This window comes from Phyllostomus hastatus, unplaced genomic scaffold, assembly GCF_019186645.2.
Source record: "Phyllostomus hastatus isolate PE091 unplaced genomic scaffold, TTU_PhHast_1.1 phas_scaffold_345, whole genome shotgun sequence".
In the NCBI taxonomy this organism is placed as follows: Eukaryota; Metazoa; Chordata; class Mammalia; order Chiroptera; family Phyllostomidae; genus Phyllostomus; species Phyllostomus hastatus.
In genome coordinates, this window is record NW_025334024.1 from 31,407,519 (window position 1) to 31,423,789 (window position 16,271).

General features: G+C 63.8%; 1 protein-coding gene across 1 annotated transcript in view; it reads right to left on the reverse strand.

Moving 5' to 3' along the window:
* Nucleotides 1-3,373: 3,373 nt before the first annotated feature.
* The window catches only part of TSHZ3 (teashirt zinc finger homeobox 3), a 50,170-nt gene continuing 37,272 nt past the window's right edge, over nucleotides 3,374-16,271 (reverse strand). The window contains exon 2 of the mRNA XM_045819231.1: nucleotides 3,374-6,714. Coding sequence (XP_045675187.1) covers nucleotides 3,509-6,714 — 3,206 coding nt within the window. The 3' untranslated portion in view covers nucleotides 3,374-3,508. The remainder of the gene's footprint in view (nucleotides 6,715-16,271) is intronic.

Here is a 16,271-nt window from a genome sequence, read left to right on the forward strand (position 1 = left end):
GGGATGCGGCAGGACTGCGACAAGCCGGCCCCGGCGGGGTGAGGTCCGCCCCGCGCCTGTGACCAGACCCCCTTCCCTCGGCGCCGCCCCGCCCTCCCGGCACCCAGGGGAAGCCTGACACGGTGGCTCAGGCCGTCCCGCGCTCACCCCGCGCCTGCGCCAGGCCGGGAGCGGCCGCCTGCGTCCGGTTTGCTGCAGGAGCTGCAGGCCCCGAGCGCAGGGTCGTCTGCGCGGCTGCTGGCCTGTGACCTCGGGGTGCTCTGGCCCGCCCCGCCCCACCCCGCCCTGCCCCATGCTGCGGGCCGGAGGTGGGGGGCTGTCATGGTGCCGGGCGAGGTGTGCACCCCTCACGGGGCCCGCGGCTGCCCGGCGCCCACGTCATCGCCTGGCCGTGATTCGGAGCAGCCCCCTCCCGAGTCTGAGACCCGGCAGCCATCCCCCCGGGAGGAGCGCTGGCTTCCACACCCAGAGACAAAAGTCCGGGAATCCACCCGGGCAGGGGCAGGGAGGGGACAGGCCGAGGGACAGGCTCTCCCCCAAACTGTAGAGGGGGTTCCGCCAGCCCCACAAATCCTGTCTCTCTTCAAGCCACGTGGACCCCGGCGGTGGGAGTGCTGTCAGTCTAATCTGGTCGCCGCAGGACTTGGGCTTCCATCTAAGAAACCGAGGCCTCATTCAGCCTGCGGAAAATCAAGCGGGGAAACCTGGGCTCCAGGAGGAGAGAATGCGGAGGCACAGGAGGGAGAGCGTCTCTGTGCCCGGGGCCTGGTGCGGGCCCCACAGCTCCACCCGGGAGAGGGCTCGTGGGGCTCAGAGGGGCCGGGCCACCGCGACGGGGAAGGGGCAGGCTCCGACCGCGGGGCAGCCCGCCCTGCCGTCCTACTGCGCAAACCGCCTGGGGCACAGCCCGCCGGCGCGGCCGCCCCCGGCAGCCAGGGCGCAGCCAGCCCGGAACCCCTGTTCGCCGAAAGCCCGTCTCAAACCGCAGAGCGTTTCTCTCCAGACGCCGGAGAGATGATCCGCTGACAGGCACTGGAGCAGACAGAGATTTTGGACTCCTCCTGACAGGAAGGGGGGGGATGAGCAGGGGAAAGCAGGCGTGTTGCCAAACATCTCTGAAAGGGCTTAATTTAAATATTTAATACAAGTGTGTTTTCAAGGTGAGGGGTTTCACGCATCACAGGGCTGGGGTGCATCTCTCACTTGTATAATTCTAGGTTGGGAGCTACGATTCCGCGTAGCTGCGGGAGTGGTTTGAATACAGTAATAAAGGTATTTTACAGTTTCACAGCGTTTTGTTGGCATGATTTGCCAGGACTAATAAAAGCTTGTGATTATCACATAAACGCTCTCCCCACGCCGCCTCCCGTGTGTGGTTCAGTCACCCCGCGCCATCCTGCGCCTCGTCACCTGTGGGTGCCTTCGCGCGGGAGAGGAAGCCCTGACTCAGACGCCACCGGCCGGCCGGGCCGGGCTGTTCTCGGCTGCCGGAAAACCCCGGAGCAGCGGGCAGGCGCGGCCCTGCCTGGACGCCTCCCGAGACCTGGCCGCCCCTCCGCCGCCCGCGGGGCGCGCACTCGCCGCTTCCAAAGGGAGCCCTCGGCCCAGCCCCTGGCCACTGGCCCGGTGCCACCGGACACCGGGCTGCCCTGCCTGAAACATCACTCCCCGGGAGGATCTGGCCTCACCCAAACAGCTTCCTCTCTTGAAAAATTTAGCTCTTGGGGGGCATTCTGTCCCCGCCATCTCCAAGCCAGTGCCCCCTGCTCCCCAAACACCAAAGTTCACTAAAACTCCCCTGATTTACGGCCGCTTCCGCCTGCCGGCACCTGGCAGGCACGGCGCCACCTCGTCACGAACAGATCGCACACGATTTCATTTTAATGTGCTCGTTAGTCGGAGCACACTGCAGACATAATTGTGAACGCAACACAAGATTATAGCAAAAAGACGGTTTTAATGCTGCCGTAGAAAAAGGGGCTATATGAAGAGTCACAGAACGGGGGTCCGTTGTCGACGAGGAAGCGGGGCGCACAGTGTCTCGGGGCGTCGGTGCGGGGCACATGCCGGCGTCCCCACACAGCTTCTCCGCGGCGGCAGCTGCCAGTCACTCCCGCAAATTAACCGCCCGAACCGGGGCGGAGCGGGCTCGCTCGGCGCGCGGTAACCACGGGTTACCTTTCATAGGCCTAGAGATAAAGCTGCAGTGGGGGATCTTGGGAGAATAATTAGGAGCAGAAAACAGAAAGTTACCGTTTGGAACAAAAAGGCATCCCGAGAACGGACTAGCAGCTGGGGGGGCCGACGGCGGGGGGAGAGGGGGCGCAGGTGCCGCGGGACTCCGAAGCAAAGTATTACAGTACAAACGTTTTAAAGGCTTTGTCAATGTTTAGGAAATACAGTACAAGTTCTCTCTTTTTTTGTTGTTCTTTTTTTTTCATTTTCAAATAGACTTAACCCTTTGAGCACTGAGCTTATTTTGAGCATTCTTTGACTTCTAATAAATACCTTTAAAAACGATGTGCAAAATAGTTACGATGCTGCCTGCCGCGGTGTCGTGCCTGGCCTCATTTATTCAGACTGCTCAAAACAAATGATAATGCGGTGCTAATAAATATGTATAATTTAAACGTGAACCTCTATCAACATAGGTGTACTGTGTAGCAAAACAAACAATCATACTTTGCTTTCAGATAATGTTTCTGTATACTTTATAAATGCTATCTGTGGTATCTTCTGTATAATTTACAATGTTTGCATGTAAAAAACAAAACCCATAGACCTTAAAAAAGGGGGAAAGAAGGAGACACTATACACAGGCATGGCCGGTGCCCGGAGCATAGCAGGGACAGAAAACACTGTTGCTACAAATGCAGGAACAAAGGTCCTCGAACCACAATCACGTTTTCCATAAGAGAGTCTGAAATCTATACAATATATACATCTATGTTTCAATGTGAAAATAATATTCTTTTAAATTTCAAGGCGTGTTATACCCCTGCAGACCTGCATAAGTGGAGGTTCATATTAGTAATTATAACGAAGCTGGTAAGGAGTTTAAAAAACAGAGCTTCCTACATTATTATAATTTTATTTTATTTTTTAACCAAATGAATGCAAAAGTGCTTCAAAGTACTCGGAGGGCTACAGATGAGAGGGTGAGGAGCCCCGGCGCGCCGCAGGCGCGGGGCGGGCGGCGCCGGGCCGTTACCGACGCGGGGTCAGACGGTCCGTGAAAGCATGCAGCGCGGAGCGCCGGGCGCCCCCGACGAAACCCCACGCACACGAAGTCCCCGACGCTCAGCACTGCGTCTCCACCTCCATGTTCGCCAGTGACGGCAGCCGGTCACGCGCCTCCACCGGCCACTTGACAACCACACAGCACGGTCCAGCCCGGAGCGGCGCTCTGCCGGGAAGGGGGGCCCGTGCCACGGCCGGACAGGGGCCTTCAGGTGCCTGCCGCCGTTTCCCTCAGAGCAAACCACAGCCGCCTCGCCGGCAGCCAACGCTACTGCTTCTCCAGCTCGGACACATACAGGAGGTGGTCCTCCGGGGACTTGCCGTGCGTCTTGCTCAGGTGAAGTTTCACCGCGTGCTTGCTCGCAAAGGTCCGGTTGCACAGCTTGCACTGGTAGGAGGTGCCCAGGTCCTCCTCGGGGGAGGACGTCATCAGCTTCTCCGAGGGCGACTTGGTTTGTGCTATCTGGCCGCTGAGCTGTTCGGCGGACAGTTTGGACAGGTCCCGGAGCCGGAAGCCCAGGTGAGACTCCAGGTGGCTGATGTACGTGGAGGGAGTCCTGATCTGCGACGCGCAGTCATTGCAAAAGAACACGGGGTGGCCCGTGTCCAGGTTTTTGAGGAACTTGGTCCCGCCTGTCCTTCGGAGCTGGTACTTCACGTTGGCGAGCCAGTGGCTGATGGTGGTCATGGAGAGCCCCGTGAACCTGGAGATGTGCATGCGCTCCTGCGGGCTCAGGTCCGACATGATGAACTTGCCCTCCGTGGTCTGCCGCAGGCTGGCGGCGAACTGGGCCTGCAGGATCAGCAGGTGCTGGGGGTTCCAGTTGGACTGGCGGCCCTTCCTCTTCTGCGCGGGCGTCGCCTCCTCCGCCTCCTCCAGCGTCGCCCCGTCGAGGTCGGACTTCTCCGAGACGCTGGAGGGGGTGGAGGACTTGGACGTGTGGCTCTCGGTCAGGTTCTTCAGCATGTCGGATATGTCCGACAGGGCGTTCTCGCGGAGCGGCGAGCTCGACAGGAAGGACGCGACGGCGGACGTCTTCGCCGTGGTCCCCGTGGACGAGGAGGTGGCCGGGGACGTGGACGTGGCCGACAGCAGCACCGACCCCGCCGAGCAGCCTTTGTCGCCCTTGCCCTTCGTCAGGTCTATGGGCTGGTCGTGGCTGGCGTGGTAGAGGTAGCGGTCCAGGGGGTCCGCCTTCCGGGGCGGCAGGGCGGGCGGCGTGGCCAGGGCCGCCTTCTCGGCCAGGCTGTTGCTCATCTTGAAGAGCATGCTCATGGGGTCCAGGGCGGGCAGGGAGGGCTTGGCAGCCTTGCCCAGGTGGATGTTCATGACCGACTGGAGGGCGCTCAGCGGGTTCACGAACGGCTGCTCGGGGGGGTGGTCTGTGATGATGGCGGTGCTGCTGCTCAGGCTGCTGCCCGCGGGCTGGCCCAGCTCCTGGCCATTCTCCACGGGCTCCGCCGGGGGGCTGCCCTCCTTGCCCCCGTCCCGCGCGGGGCTGGGGCTGTGCTCCTGGCTCTGGGAGCCCCCGTCGCCGGACGCCTCCATCTTGATGGGCTCGCTGCCATCGCTGCTGCAGGGGGACGGGGTGGCCCGCTTGGGTGGAGAGAGCTTGCCCTCCGGCTCCTTCATCTTCTCCTCGACCTTGGCCACTTTCTCCGTGACCTTCTTCACCAGCTCCTCCATGGCATGGAAGTTGGTCTTGGGCACGGGCGAGGTCTGGCTGCCGGGCGAGGAGACCAGGGTCTGGCTTTTCGTGGGGGACAGGATCTCGCTGGCGCTGAACACGGGCTTCAGGGGCGCGCCCTTCCCGGCCGAGCCCAAGGACAGCTTCATCATATTGGGGAGCTGGTAGGCGGCGTGGATGCTGGGGTAGCCCCCCCAGCTGGGGGTGCCGTTCTGGGCCTTGTTGATGGCAGACGTCACGGTGTTCTCCAGGGACTTGAGGATGTCCAGCCCCCCCTTGGGACTCTCCTCTAAGTCATTTTCCGTCAAATAGTGGTACTTGGAGGGGACGTCGTACTTGCCTTCCTCCTCACAGGGCTTCTCCTTGTCCTTGGGCTTCTCGTCAGGCACTGCTCTCTCCTTGTCCACTTCCTTCTTGACCTCCACGCTCAGCTTGGGGGACACGCTGGCCGGCGTGTGGGAGGGGGACGTGAAGGTGGTGGCCGCCAGGGGCACCGACTGCACCTTCTCATCCAGCAGGGTGGTGACGGTGGGCGTGACGGGCGTCTCCAGGATGGGCTTCCCCTTCTTCATGGCCGAGTTCGTGACCTTGATGAAGTGGCCGGTGACCATCATGTGGGCGGTGAGCTCCTGCAGGGAGTCGTGGGAGCTGCCGCACTCCATGCACTTGAGGATCTGGGACTTGCGGGCCTCGAAGTGCCAGGCATAGCTGGCGCCGTTCTGGTGGCCGTAGCGGTTGTTGGGCGTGATGTAGGGGTTGGCGTTCTTCTGGAGCGCGTCGTGCGCGTCGGCCGGCGCGGCCCTGGGCGTCCCGCCCGTGGAGTCCGGGGAGCTGGGCGGCTCCAGCTCCAGGGGCGCTTTCTTCCGGGCGGCGGGGAGGATTTTGGCCGCGACGGGCGTGACGGGCTCCTTCAGAGGCACTTTCTGGTAGTGTTTCGTCTTGATCATGTGCACGCTCAGGTCCTGCAGGGACTCGAAGGAGTGGCCGCAGTACATGCACTTGAGCACCTTCTGCGCGTCCTCCTTGCCCTCCATCTCCAGCAGCGAGCGCTTGCGCGGCTTGGACCAGCGCTTGGGGTTGTTGTTGTCCGCCTCGTGGTTGTCGTCGCGGTAGTGGCCCGTCTCATTCATGTGCACCGTCAGCTCCACCAGCGTGTCGTAGGCGGCGCTGCAGTCCCTGCAGCGGAACTTGCTGGCGCCCGTGAAGATGGAGCCGTAGAGCTTGCTGCTCTGGCGGTACAGCTGCACCGTGCTGAACAGGCTGGGCTCGGGCAGGGCGCGGCTCGGTGGCGCCTGCTGCAGCGTCTTGGCCACGGCGCTCTGGTGCCAGTCAAAGCTGCCGCTCCCGCAGCTGCTACCGCTGCTGCTGCTGCTGCTGCTGCTGCCGGGGTGCTTCTCCGAGGACGGCTGGTGCAGGTTGAGGCTGAGGTTGGACCAGTAGGAGTTGGACAGGAAGTTGTTGTACACGGCCTTCATCTGCTCCAGGCTGTCCGACACGGTCGTGTCCTCCAGCGCCACCGCCGCCTCCTTGGTCTCCTCCTCGTTCTTGATGGAGCCGCTCTCGAAGTCAGCCATGCGGTCACTGGCCTCGCTGATGTGCGACTCGCTGTCCAGGTCGTGGCTGGAGAACTCGGCAGCGGGCGAGTTCTGGTAGCTGGGGCAGGTCTTGCTGAGCTCCTTCTCGGGGCACGCGTACTTGGCCGAGGGCTCCCCATCTGCCGCGCTCTCTTCCGGGTCCAGGTCTTCCTCCACCAGGGCGGCAGCCTTTAGCTCGTCGGAAACATAGGCTGCCGTGGTGACAGGTGAGAAGGTGGGGCAGGTGCGACAGAAAGAAGAGAGACCGGGGGAAGAAGAGAGAGAAAAGAAAGCGTTAGTGGGTGTCGGTCTTACCTGAAATATTTTCTCAGCTCCCAGGAAAATGCAGCAAAGCCGATGGGCACATTTATTTGAAAAATTAAATAGTTACAATGTGGTGTTTCTTTGGAGTACAAAAAAATATCTGCTCTTCAAACATAATTTGCCACCTTATTCTTCTCAAGGGGCAACAGCTTGAAATTAAAACTAAATTTGAAATTAATGAAGCACATTCTGGAGGTGGCATTCATTTCTAAAGTAATAAATTACTTGTATCAACCTCAGAGACAGCAGTTCCTGTCTGTCAATTAATATGTCTTATGCTTCTCCTACCCCTAATGCATTTCTTAACAGACAGATTCACAATTTAAATTAAGCAAGCATTTTTTACTCATTACATTTTTGAGGCTCAATCTTTAATAAATATAAAGGACAAAAACATCAATAAAATTTTTACGAAGTAAAAAGAAAGTATACCAATTGAAGTAAATTAAAAATGAGATTTTGTGGGTTTTTCTCCCCCTTCCATCTGGAAAAGCAGGTCTCCTCAAGGCTTGGCCCGCGTGTCCTGTCAGGAGACAGGTGCTCGCTGTCCCCCGTGGGAGGGAGACTCCGACCACCGTTGCCCCCAGCACGGCCCCGCGCCCGCACCCGCTCAGCCGCGCCCAGCGGCCGCAGCACGCCGCCCGAGCGGACGGTGTCGGGGCGGGTGCGGGACGATTGGTATGCACCACTCACTCGCGCTGTATAAACACATACAAGACCTTCCAGTGGACCTTACAAATGTCAGAGTGTTTGCTCTTTAGACTACTTTGTCAATATTGACTCAGCGTCAGCTCCACGGGCATCCAACAGGGCCTGCCTTCCGGAAGCGGGAGGCCGGGGTGCTCGCCTGGCGAGCACGTGCCGGGCAGGCGGGGGGCAGGGCCGAACGGCTGCAGGCCCCCGAGCCGTCGCCCAGGGACACGGGCCCCGGGGGCACTTGTGTTGGCAGAACGACGCGACCTCCTTCTCATTTTCTTGCATCCCGTGACTTCGGTCACTCCTTCGTGGGGCTCGCCCGGCACCGACCACTGAGCCGGGCCCGTGAGGACAGGACACGGTGGCACCACCCGTGCATGGGCCCTGGACGCAGAGCTGACCCCACGGCAGCGGCCTGGTGCTGAGCCACCGTTTCACCTTGAAGCCAGAGGAGGAGGGAGAGCCGTGCGTCTGCCCCCTGCCCCCCCCCCCTCCAGCTGCAAGTGTCAGAGGGCCGGGCGGGGGGAAGGGAGCCGCGGGCTGCACGGGGGTCGGAACCCAACACGGACTCTTAGAGAAGAAAAAGCAGCTTTGTTTGCGGGACTCTCACCCCCAACAAATGTCCTACCAGCAGACACGGTGACACTGACTCGGACCAACGGAGACCCACAGACACGCTTCCGCTGGCCCAGGCGGGCGCCCCTGCCCTCCCAACGCCCTCCCTGGGTGCCAAGCCTCCCACGTTGACATGGTGGTGACATCCCAACATGGGGGGACAGTGGCCCAGGGACACTCTGCCCCCACGCGAGTGAGAGCAGGAGCCACAAGTGTCCGTTAGGGGTGACAGGCAGCGCCCGGCCCGGGCGTCACAGGCGTGGCGTGCTGCGTGGGGCCACACGTGTGGGGCCACGCACTGAGAGACGGCAAGTTCAAGTGGCCGACGAGCTCCTTCCCCCGGGCCAGGGCCCACGGGGTCAGGGGACAGGGGACACGGTGCCGGCCCAGGGCTGCCCGGCTGGCTGCGTCGGGGCAGGGACTGTGCCCCGGGAAAGGAGAGGAGGAGGAGCATGCAGGGCGTCTCGCGGTCCCCTTCCGCAGCCCGCAGTGCGGTCTGGGCACCCGGCTCGCACCCCCAAGGGGCTGGCCGGCGCATCAGGACGGAGGGTGGCCCGAGGTGCGGTTTGCCTGGATCTGCCTCAGCCTGAGCCCGAGAGTCCGGCACCCCGGGACTCCTCTCCATCCTGGCAAACTGGGGACACAGAGCAGATGGTTTCCAGTGTCCAGCGGGGCTTCGCTCCCTCTGGAGCCTGGCCTGCAAATGGAGGGGGGTCCTCAGCGTCCTTCCCCTGGAGGTGCCCACGACACAGGTGCAGCCCCAGAACAAGTCAGGGGGAGGCAGGAGTCCAGACACGGCCCCCCAACGGCCGCTACAGGGGACACCACACAGCCAGAAGCAGCAGGCCATGGGTGGACATGAAAGAGCCCACTGGGCACGAAGGCCACCAGCTGAGGGAAAACCTAGTGGCTTCGCCGGCCCACCTCCCACCCAGGAGCACATGGCTCCCAGGTCCCACGGACCGGGGGCCAGCCCACGGCAAGGCCCTTCAGGGGGCGGGGCCGGGAAGAGGAGGCTCGGCTCGCAGCACCCCGGAGACGCCCAGGCCTTCCCTCACAGTGCAGGGCACCAGCCTGGAGGCCACCTGGGCCAGGGTCCCTGCCCAAGGCCCACAGCCCTGCCGGCGGCCGCCGGGGTCTGACCCGCCCACACCCAGGATGCACCCACTCGGGCCTGCCGGTCCCCATGCAAGGCCGGCCTGAACGGCCAGGTCACGCTCAGGAGAGGGAGCGGGTCTTCCCAGATAGTTTAAGGAAATGAAGTTCAAACGTTTCATAACTTTGGCTGGTGTATAACAATACCCACTGCTCTCAACTTCCTTTCTATCAAAACAGGCGTCCCCAAACCCACCCACGAACAAGGCCTGTCGGCTGGATGGCGTCGCACACGCCACAGTCTCCCTGCCGAACGCCAGCCTCGCTGCCCCACGCCGACACTCGGATGCCCGGGCTGGGGGTGTCCTGTCCAGACCCAAGGACCCGCGGGCCTCACCGTTTTGAGCGACGGTGGGGAGGGGAAAGCGAATGTTAAAACGGCGAAGAATGAGGGTGGCACTGTCACCCGGCGGTCAGTGCGGCACTTGTCACGGTCACCTTGGGGAGGGCGGTGAGGAGCCCGCGGCCAAAGGGAAACCGTGCGCACTGCCGGCCCGAGGGGGGGTCCGCACGGCAGAGAAACACCCACACGCGCAGACACTTCCACGTTTGAGGGGGTTTCCGGCCTCCCGTCTCCCAGCTCCACAGCGGAGGATGAACACCCGCAGGTGCACCCGCAGGTGCTGGGGAGTAACTAACGCGCAGCCACTTACAGGGAATCCCAGAGGGCAGCGCCCGTGCCGGCGGAGGCGCGGGGCCACAGAAACACGCCCTCTCGCTGCGGCGTGAGCCACACAGCCCCTGCGAGACCTGTCCGGAAGGCTGGCCGAGGCTGCCCCAGCGCACGTCCCGCAACACAGCCATTCCCCACCCCACCCCCCGCCGCCCCGCGCATCTGCCAGCGACAACGCCCCCGCCTCCCACCGGAGACCCGCACGCCCTCCGGCACGTCACTCCTGCCGGCCAGGGGCTGGGGCCGGCCCCACGGCCGCGATGGGGCCCACGGTGTGCCGGGAGGCGAACAAACCGTTGCCCCACCCACTGGAGGAGCCTCACGAGCAAACGTAGTGGGAACGACGCCGCAGAGAGAACACACAGACTGCTGGGACCCCTGCAAGTAAACGCGCAAGCTGGGCAAAGCCAGACCGTGGCGTCCCAGAGGCTGGGGGCCGGGAGGCGGCTCCGGGGACCCCTGGGCGCCGGTCCCCTTCTGGGTTGGGGCCCTGGCCTCACGCACGTGTCCACCTGGGGAAGATCCATCCGCCTGCCCACTTCCTTCTGCAGGCTGGCCCTTCGTGTCTTCTGCTGAAGGGACTGCTCCCTTTAGGAGGACGAGGTAAACCCACGAGTGCCAACGTGGGAAGGCCTGCCAGACCGTTGTCATGTGGGGGTACAACCCCGGAGCCGGCCTGGGCACGCCTGGAGCCTGGCGGAGCTGCGTGTGAGGCTGTGTGACGGGCGCCCCGGAGGAGGACCCTGGCCTGGGTGTGGGTGCTGTTCTGGGGGTGCAGGAGGGGACGCCCTGGCCGGGAGGGAGGGCTCTCCCCAGGCGGCTCCCGCACCGCAGCACAGGGTGTGAGTGCACGGGGATGGGGGGCGGGGGGGGGGCGGGGGGGTTGCTCAAAAGCATTGCGGGGACGGTGTTTCTACGAAGCGAGGCCCCTGCCGTGCGTCAGGGGCCCGTCTGCCGAGGCGCTTGCCGGGGACAGCGTGCGTGAGAACCAGGGGCGCTCCTGCGTCCCCCGGGAGCTGGTGGTGGGAGCCCCGGCCTCTCCCCTCCTCGGCCAGGACAGACAGTGTCTGCATCCGCACACTCAGGCGGCGGGCTGCCCTCCGGAAGCCCCAGGGTCCTGCGGCGCCGCCTCGGGCAGCGGCCGGCCTGTGCACCGAGCGCACAGCAGGAGGCGCACTCGCCGCCCTGTGGCCACCTGCCTCCTGCCCAAAACCCGGGGAGCCTCCGACGGACCCGGCCCGCCCGCGCCCCCCCAGCCCTCCGCCCGCTGCCCCCGCAGGGGCAGTCTGGAGGTCGGCGGCCACCACGGAGGAGCCGGAATGTCACATGAGCAGAGACACTTGCCAAATGCCTCTCCCTTACAGGCACCCTCGTCATGACCTGCGTTAATGAAGTTAATTGAATTTAAGATCAATGATGGTTAATTATTGCAATTTGGCATTCAGAGACAAATGGCTCTAAGACAGAGAAGTGGGTGCGTGTGTGTGCGTGTGCGTGTGTGCGTGCGTGCCGGCTCGCTCCTGAGAGGGCGAGCACCTCACGCCCTGAGAGGGGTCCCGCCGGCCTCCTTCGGCCCCAGTGGGACCGGGTCGCCCCTGCCGCTGATGAACGGGGGCTCCTCAAGCTGCAAGCACACGTTCTGCGAGACGCCCCGACCCTTGCTGCCGGCGCCCCCGCGGGGCCGCACAGGGCGGCCAGCCGGGACGGCTGGGGGGGCACACGCAAACCGGAGCCCCTGGAGAAGGTGGGGGCCCGGGGCACGGCCTCCTCAGTGCCGGCGCCGCGTGGGCGTGGGGGAGCAGGGTCGGAGCGGCTCCACGGGGCGGCCGCCTGTGATCACAATCGAACACCGGTATTTTTTACATCAAAGATGAACTCGATTCAACGTTACAAAGACAGAAGCCCAGCTCAGAAAGTAGGTCACGGCCAGCTTCCCAGGGGACGGCCTCCTGCCGCCCGGCCCCGGCCCTCGGCCAGTCGCAGCCCCAGGCCCGGCCGACCCCGGCGGCCTGCGTGTGGGGAGGGCGCTCTTTGGGGGTCTCCGGGGGGAGAGTCACGTGCCCGGCAGCGCCTGGATCGACTCCCCGGCGCAGAGCCTGTGCGCGGGGCACTGAGGGGACTCCGGAGGCCACAGGGGCGTGGCCGGGAGGAAGGCGCCCCGGCCCACCACGCGGCACCGGCGGGGCGCGGGGAGCCCGAGATCATGCAGAGCCGCCTCGCGTGTGGCTCCCTCGACAGCCCTCCGCGAGCGTGTTTACACTGAACACGTGTCGGTCGGAGCCGCGCCTCCCCGCTCTCAGAGCAGCCCCCGCCGTCAGCACGTCCTCGAGGCTCTCTCCTCCCGGCCGCCCCAGGGCGCTGGGGCCCGGCTGGGTGGGGCTGGGGGGGCGGCACGGGCCCGGCTGGGAGGACACAGGTGACCGGGAAGCCAGGCGCGAGGGACCCCAGTCCTGTGCTCCCCCTGCGTCCCTGAAAGCTGCTGCCCCAGTGAAGACAGCATCCTCTTCCCCCGGCCCGGGGTGGCCGGCCCACGTGTGTGAGGTCACCTCCCGTGACCAGGCAGAAGGCGGGTGCGCGGGGACAGCTGCAGGGCCGAGAACCATAACGGCAGCCGCCGGGACCCTGCCCCTGCTTGGAGTCTGCATCCTGGGCACACCGCGCTGTCCGCGGCCGGGGGGGACAGGGAAGTGACCCACAGGAGTGGCCGGGGCTGGGGAGGCCCAGCTGAGCCCCATGCGTCCAAGAAGGGCCCTGGCCCCGTGCTGGGCGTTGTCCCGGAGCAGGGCCACCACAGCCAGAGGCCGGCAAGGCCTGCCGGGTCGCGGGAGGCAATGGAGGGGGCTGGGGGGAGCCCCAGGCACCCCAGGGTGCCCGGGCAGGACCACCCGCCTCGCCCAGCCCGACAGAGAGGAGGATGGTGAGGACGGCGCGGCGGCAGGGGTCTGGGCATCTCTTTGCTCTCGTTTTCAGCACTTGGCGGGGTCGTATTTCCACTGCCCCCGCCCTCCTCACGCTCACCCCGTTCCTCAGGTGAGGTTGCTTAGAGCCCAGCTGGTGGGTCAGAGAGCCGGGGTGTGAGCCGGGCCCCACTCCTGCCGCCCCCCGCACCGCCCCCTCCCCCCGCAGGGCCTCCCCGCCCCACCCCTGGAGGTGGTGAAGGGCCCATAGAGCCACCAGCACAAAGGCCCGAAACCACTCGATCTCAGCACGCGAGTCTGCACCAGAGCCACAGGCGGGGCCCAGGCAGCCGCCCGCAGGGCTCCCCGAGGTCCGAAGGCGGCCGGGTCCCTGAGCCTCAGCCTGTGCCCCGGGTGTGCTGGGCCAGCGTCAGGAAGCCAGTGAGAACGAGGCGCAGGACCGCTCATCCCCCCCCACCAACCCCAGGGCCAGAGACACAGAACGTGCAGACAGCCAGGGGCCAGTGTTTGCGATTGTTTCAGAAGCTGGTGTTGTTACGTTTAAACCAAAATCAACTCTCTTCAGGCGATTCTACATTCCGAATGTTTTATTATGCAATGCTGTCTTCTTCCCATTCCCAACCATACAGCCAGTCCCCTAATGGGCCTTACACGTGTGTATTCGCTTTTGCCCTCAAACACCACACACGCCTGTCACTTTTCTCTTCCAAGCGTGCAGGGTACACAGGGACCGGAGCTCGGCCACCTCCGTCCCGACGCCGCGCCCCAGGCCCGCAGCGAGGCCCTGCCCGGCGGGTTCCGAGTGCCCGCTGCTCACGGACAAGTCGGGTGACGAGGCTCACGCTCCTGTCTGTACGTGGCTTACACCTGCACGCACGGGTAAATGACTCCACGCACAAGTGCACACAACGGACACACGGGCACATGCCCGCCCACGTGTGCACAAGTGGAGGCCTGCACAGGCCTGACTGCCCCACGAGGCCGTGTTCCACGTGGCCTGGAGCAAACCGCCCCCGACAAACCCACCCGAACGCATGCCCTGGGCAGGAGAGCGGCGCCTGCTTCCTGGCCAACCCACGTCCGTTCCCCGCGGCCCTGCAGCCCCTGCAGCCCCCGGGCAAGGGACCCGGGAGCGGGGGGCCAGCAGGCACTGCCCCCGACCCTCGTAAACTGCCCCTTCTCCACAGCACCCCACAGAGGGCGCAGGCCACGCCCTCTCTCTGGAGGGCAGTGCGGGCTGGGCTGGACGGGGCCAGCAGCCTCCCCCACAGCCGGCGTCACCGGGCCGCAGGGGGACTCTGTTTGGATGCAGCACCGCGGGTTGCTGAGTAGCCGGAACCGACCCAGGGGTGAGGCCTGCCCTTTGGGTGCCGGAGCAGCGTTCACCCACCCTCCCACCTCCCCGTCTCCCCGGCCGGGCCCGCGCGCCCAGCACCGCCCGAAGGCTTGCTGGGCCAGATTTCTGAAACCCCCCAGACCAGGCCGAGTGTGGGCGCTGGCCAGGGGACAGTCCAGGGCCCTCCGAGCCGACAGAGCTGTGACGATGGCCCGGGCCAGCGAAAGTAAGCCGGTTCCAGAAAAACGCAGCTCTGGTGAGGGTCCTGGTGTGACACTCTCGCTGGAACGATGGTCAGCCCCGGGGCCCCCAGGCCCGCCGCGCCCAGGTGCGGCCCCAAGTCGCCGCCCACACGCTGTCCGCCCGTACAGACCACCCCAATGGGGCCGAGAGACCTGCCCACGGGGACTGGCGGCCGTGTGGCACCGGGGTTCGGGCACGGCCTGTGCCTGCGGCTCCCTGCCCACCTTTCTGGGCAGCCCAGCACCACAGGCCTCCTCGGCTGTTTACAGAGAGAACGGGCAAACTGGGACCGCACCCCCCAAAATTAATCTCGAGTCCTTTAAATATCAAAACCTTCACTTGTATAATTAAATTAATCACCACAGATCACTTTTTCGCGCTGAGCGTCGGGTTTGTGATATCACTCTCGACCCTCTCTGCGAGACCCAAACGTTTCACGGCGTCGGTGGGCGGGCGGGAGAGGGTCTGAGGGCTGGCCTGCCGCCGCCGCCGCGGAGAAGCCGACTTTGACAAAAACCGCAGCACGCCTGTTTCGGAGGTAGTTTGTAAGAATTATTTATTTCCATACCAGTTAATTACGATGGGAGTCTTTGTTGGATGCACACGCGCTAAAAAAGTGCTGATATTTTATGCATCTTTAACTGGAGTGCGGCTCCCCGCAGTGCGCGGGTGGCTCCGTGACATTTAGCATTCACTCACAGCAACTGTAATAAGAGGTTTGATTGCTTCCTTTGCAGACGTAGTAATTTAATAACTGTGATCAGTTGCATAAATTTACTATACAACCATCTTAAGTTAGCCGCATTAAAATTAAGCAAAATTGTAATCTGTTGACAGATTATTGCTGCTGAACAATTCCAGTGAAAGCGTTTCAGATCGGCTTGTGAAAAACAGGGCCATCTCCTGCCCGCCCCGCCCCACCTCCGCGCACCCCAGCCCGCACCCCGGCGACCCAACCGGGACCCCCGTGCCGGCGTCCCGGGCTCTCCGCGCCGCCTCCGAACCGCCGGCCGTGTCCTCCGAAAGGCCGTGTGGGGGACCGTGCCCTCCGGACCGGGAGAAAGGCCGCGCGTCCCTCTCTGCTTCCCTCCTTCCGGCAGCCTCTCTGACGCCGCGCCGCACCCCCGGCACCCGAAGGAGCCCTCCCGCCGCGCGCCCTCGCGGGGAGCAGGACCGCGTCCCCCGAGAGAAGGTGGCCGGAGCACGGCACGCATGCGCGGCCTCCTGAGCGAGGCCTCGCGGCCGGCACCCCGAGCGGGGAGGGCGCCCCGAAGCTGTCTTGCTCAGCGGCGGAAGGCCCCCTCGGCGAGCTGGCGGCCAGAAAGAGCAGAGGGCGCGGGGCCCACGGGCAGGCTCCGCTGCGGCCCCGGGACGAGGAGACCGGTGTCCTTCCGCGGCGCCCGGGAGCCGGACCCCCGCCCGAGGCCCCGGGAGCCGGCTTCTCAGAGGGGTGCTCAGCCCAGCAGGCGAGTCAGGAACGACTGTCTCTGATACTTCCCAGCAAATATCTTTAACCATCTGTTTACGCTTACCAAATATGCTTCCACGTTTCCAATTTTATCAGTATATAAAAAGAATATCTGTTTTTTTAATCGTAAATATCTTGTGATGCATCTTTACATAATTCAAGAGAAATTTTTTAAAAAATTCCCACTCGAAAGCCAGCACGAGCACAGATTTGTCTGAACTTCTATTGACACAGAGGTCTGGGGTGGGATCCGCTCAAGGGGGTGGGGGCTTTCTGTAGGGCAAGGTCAAATGTCAAAGGGGACTGGCTGCCCCTCAGGGAAGTGGTGTGTCCTCCGCGAG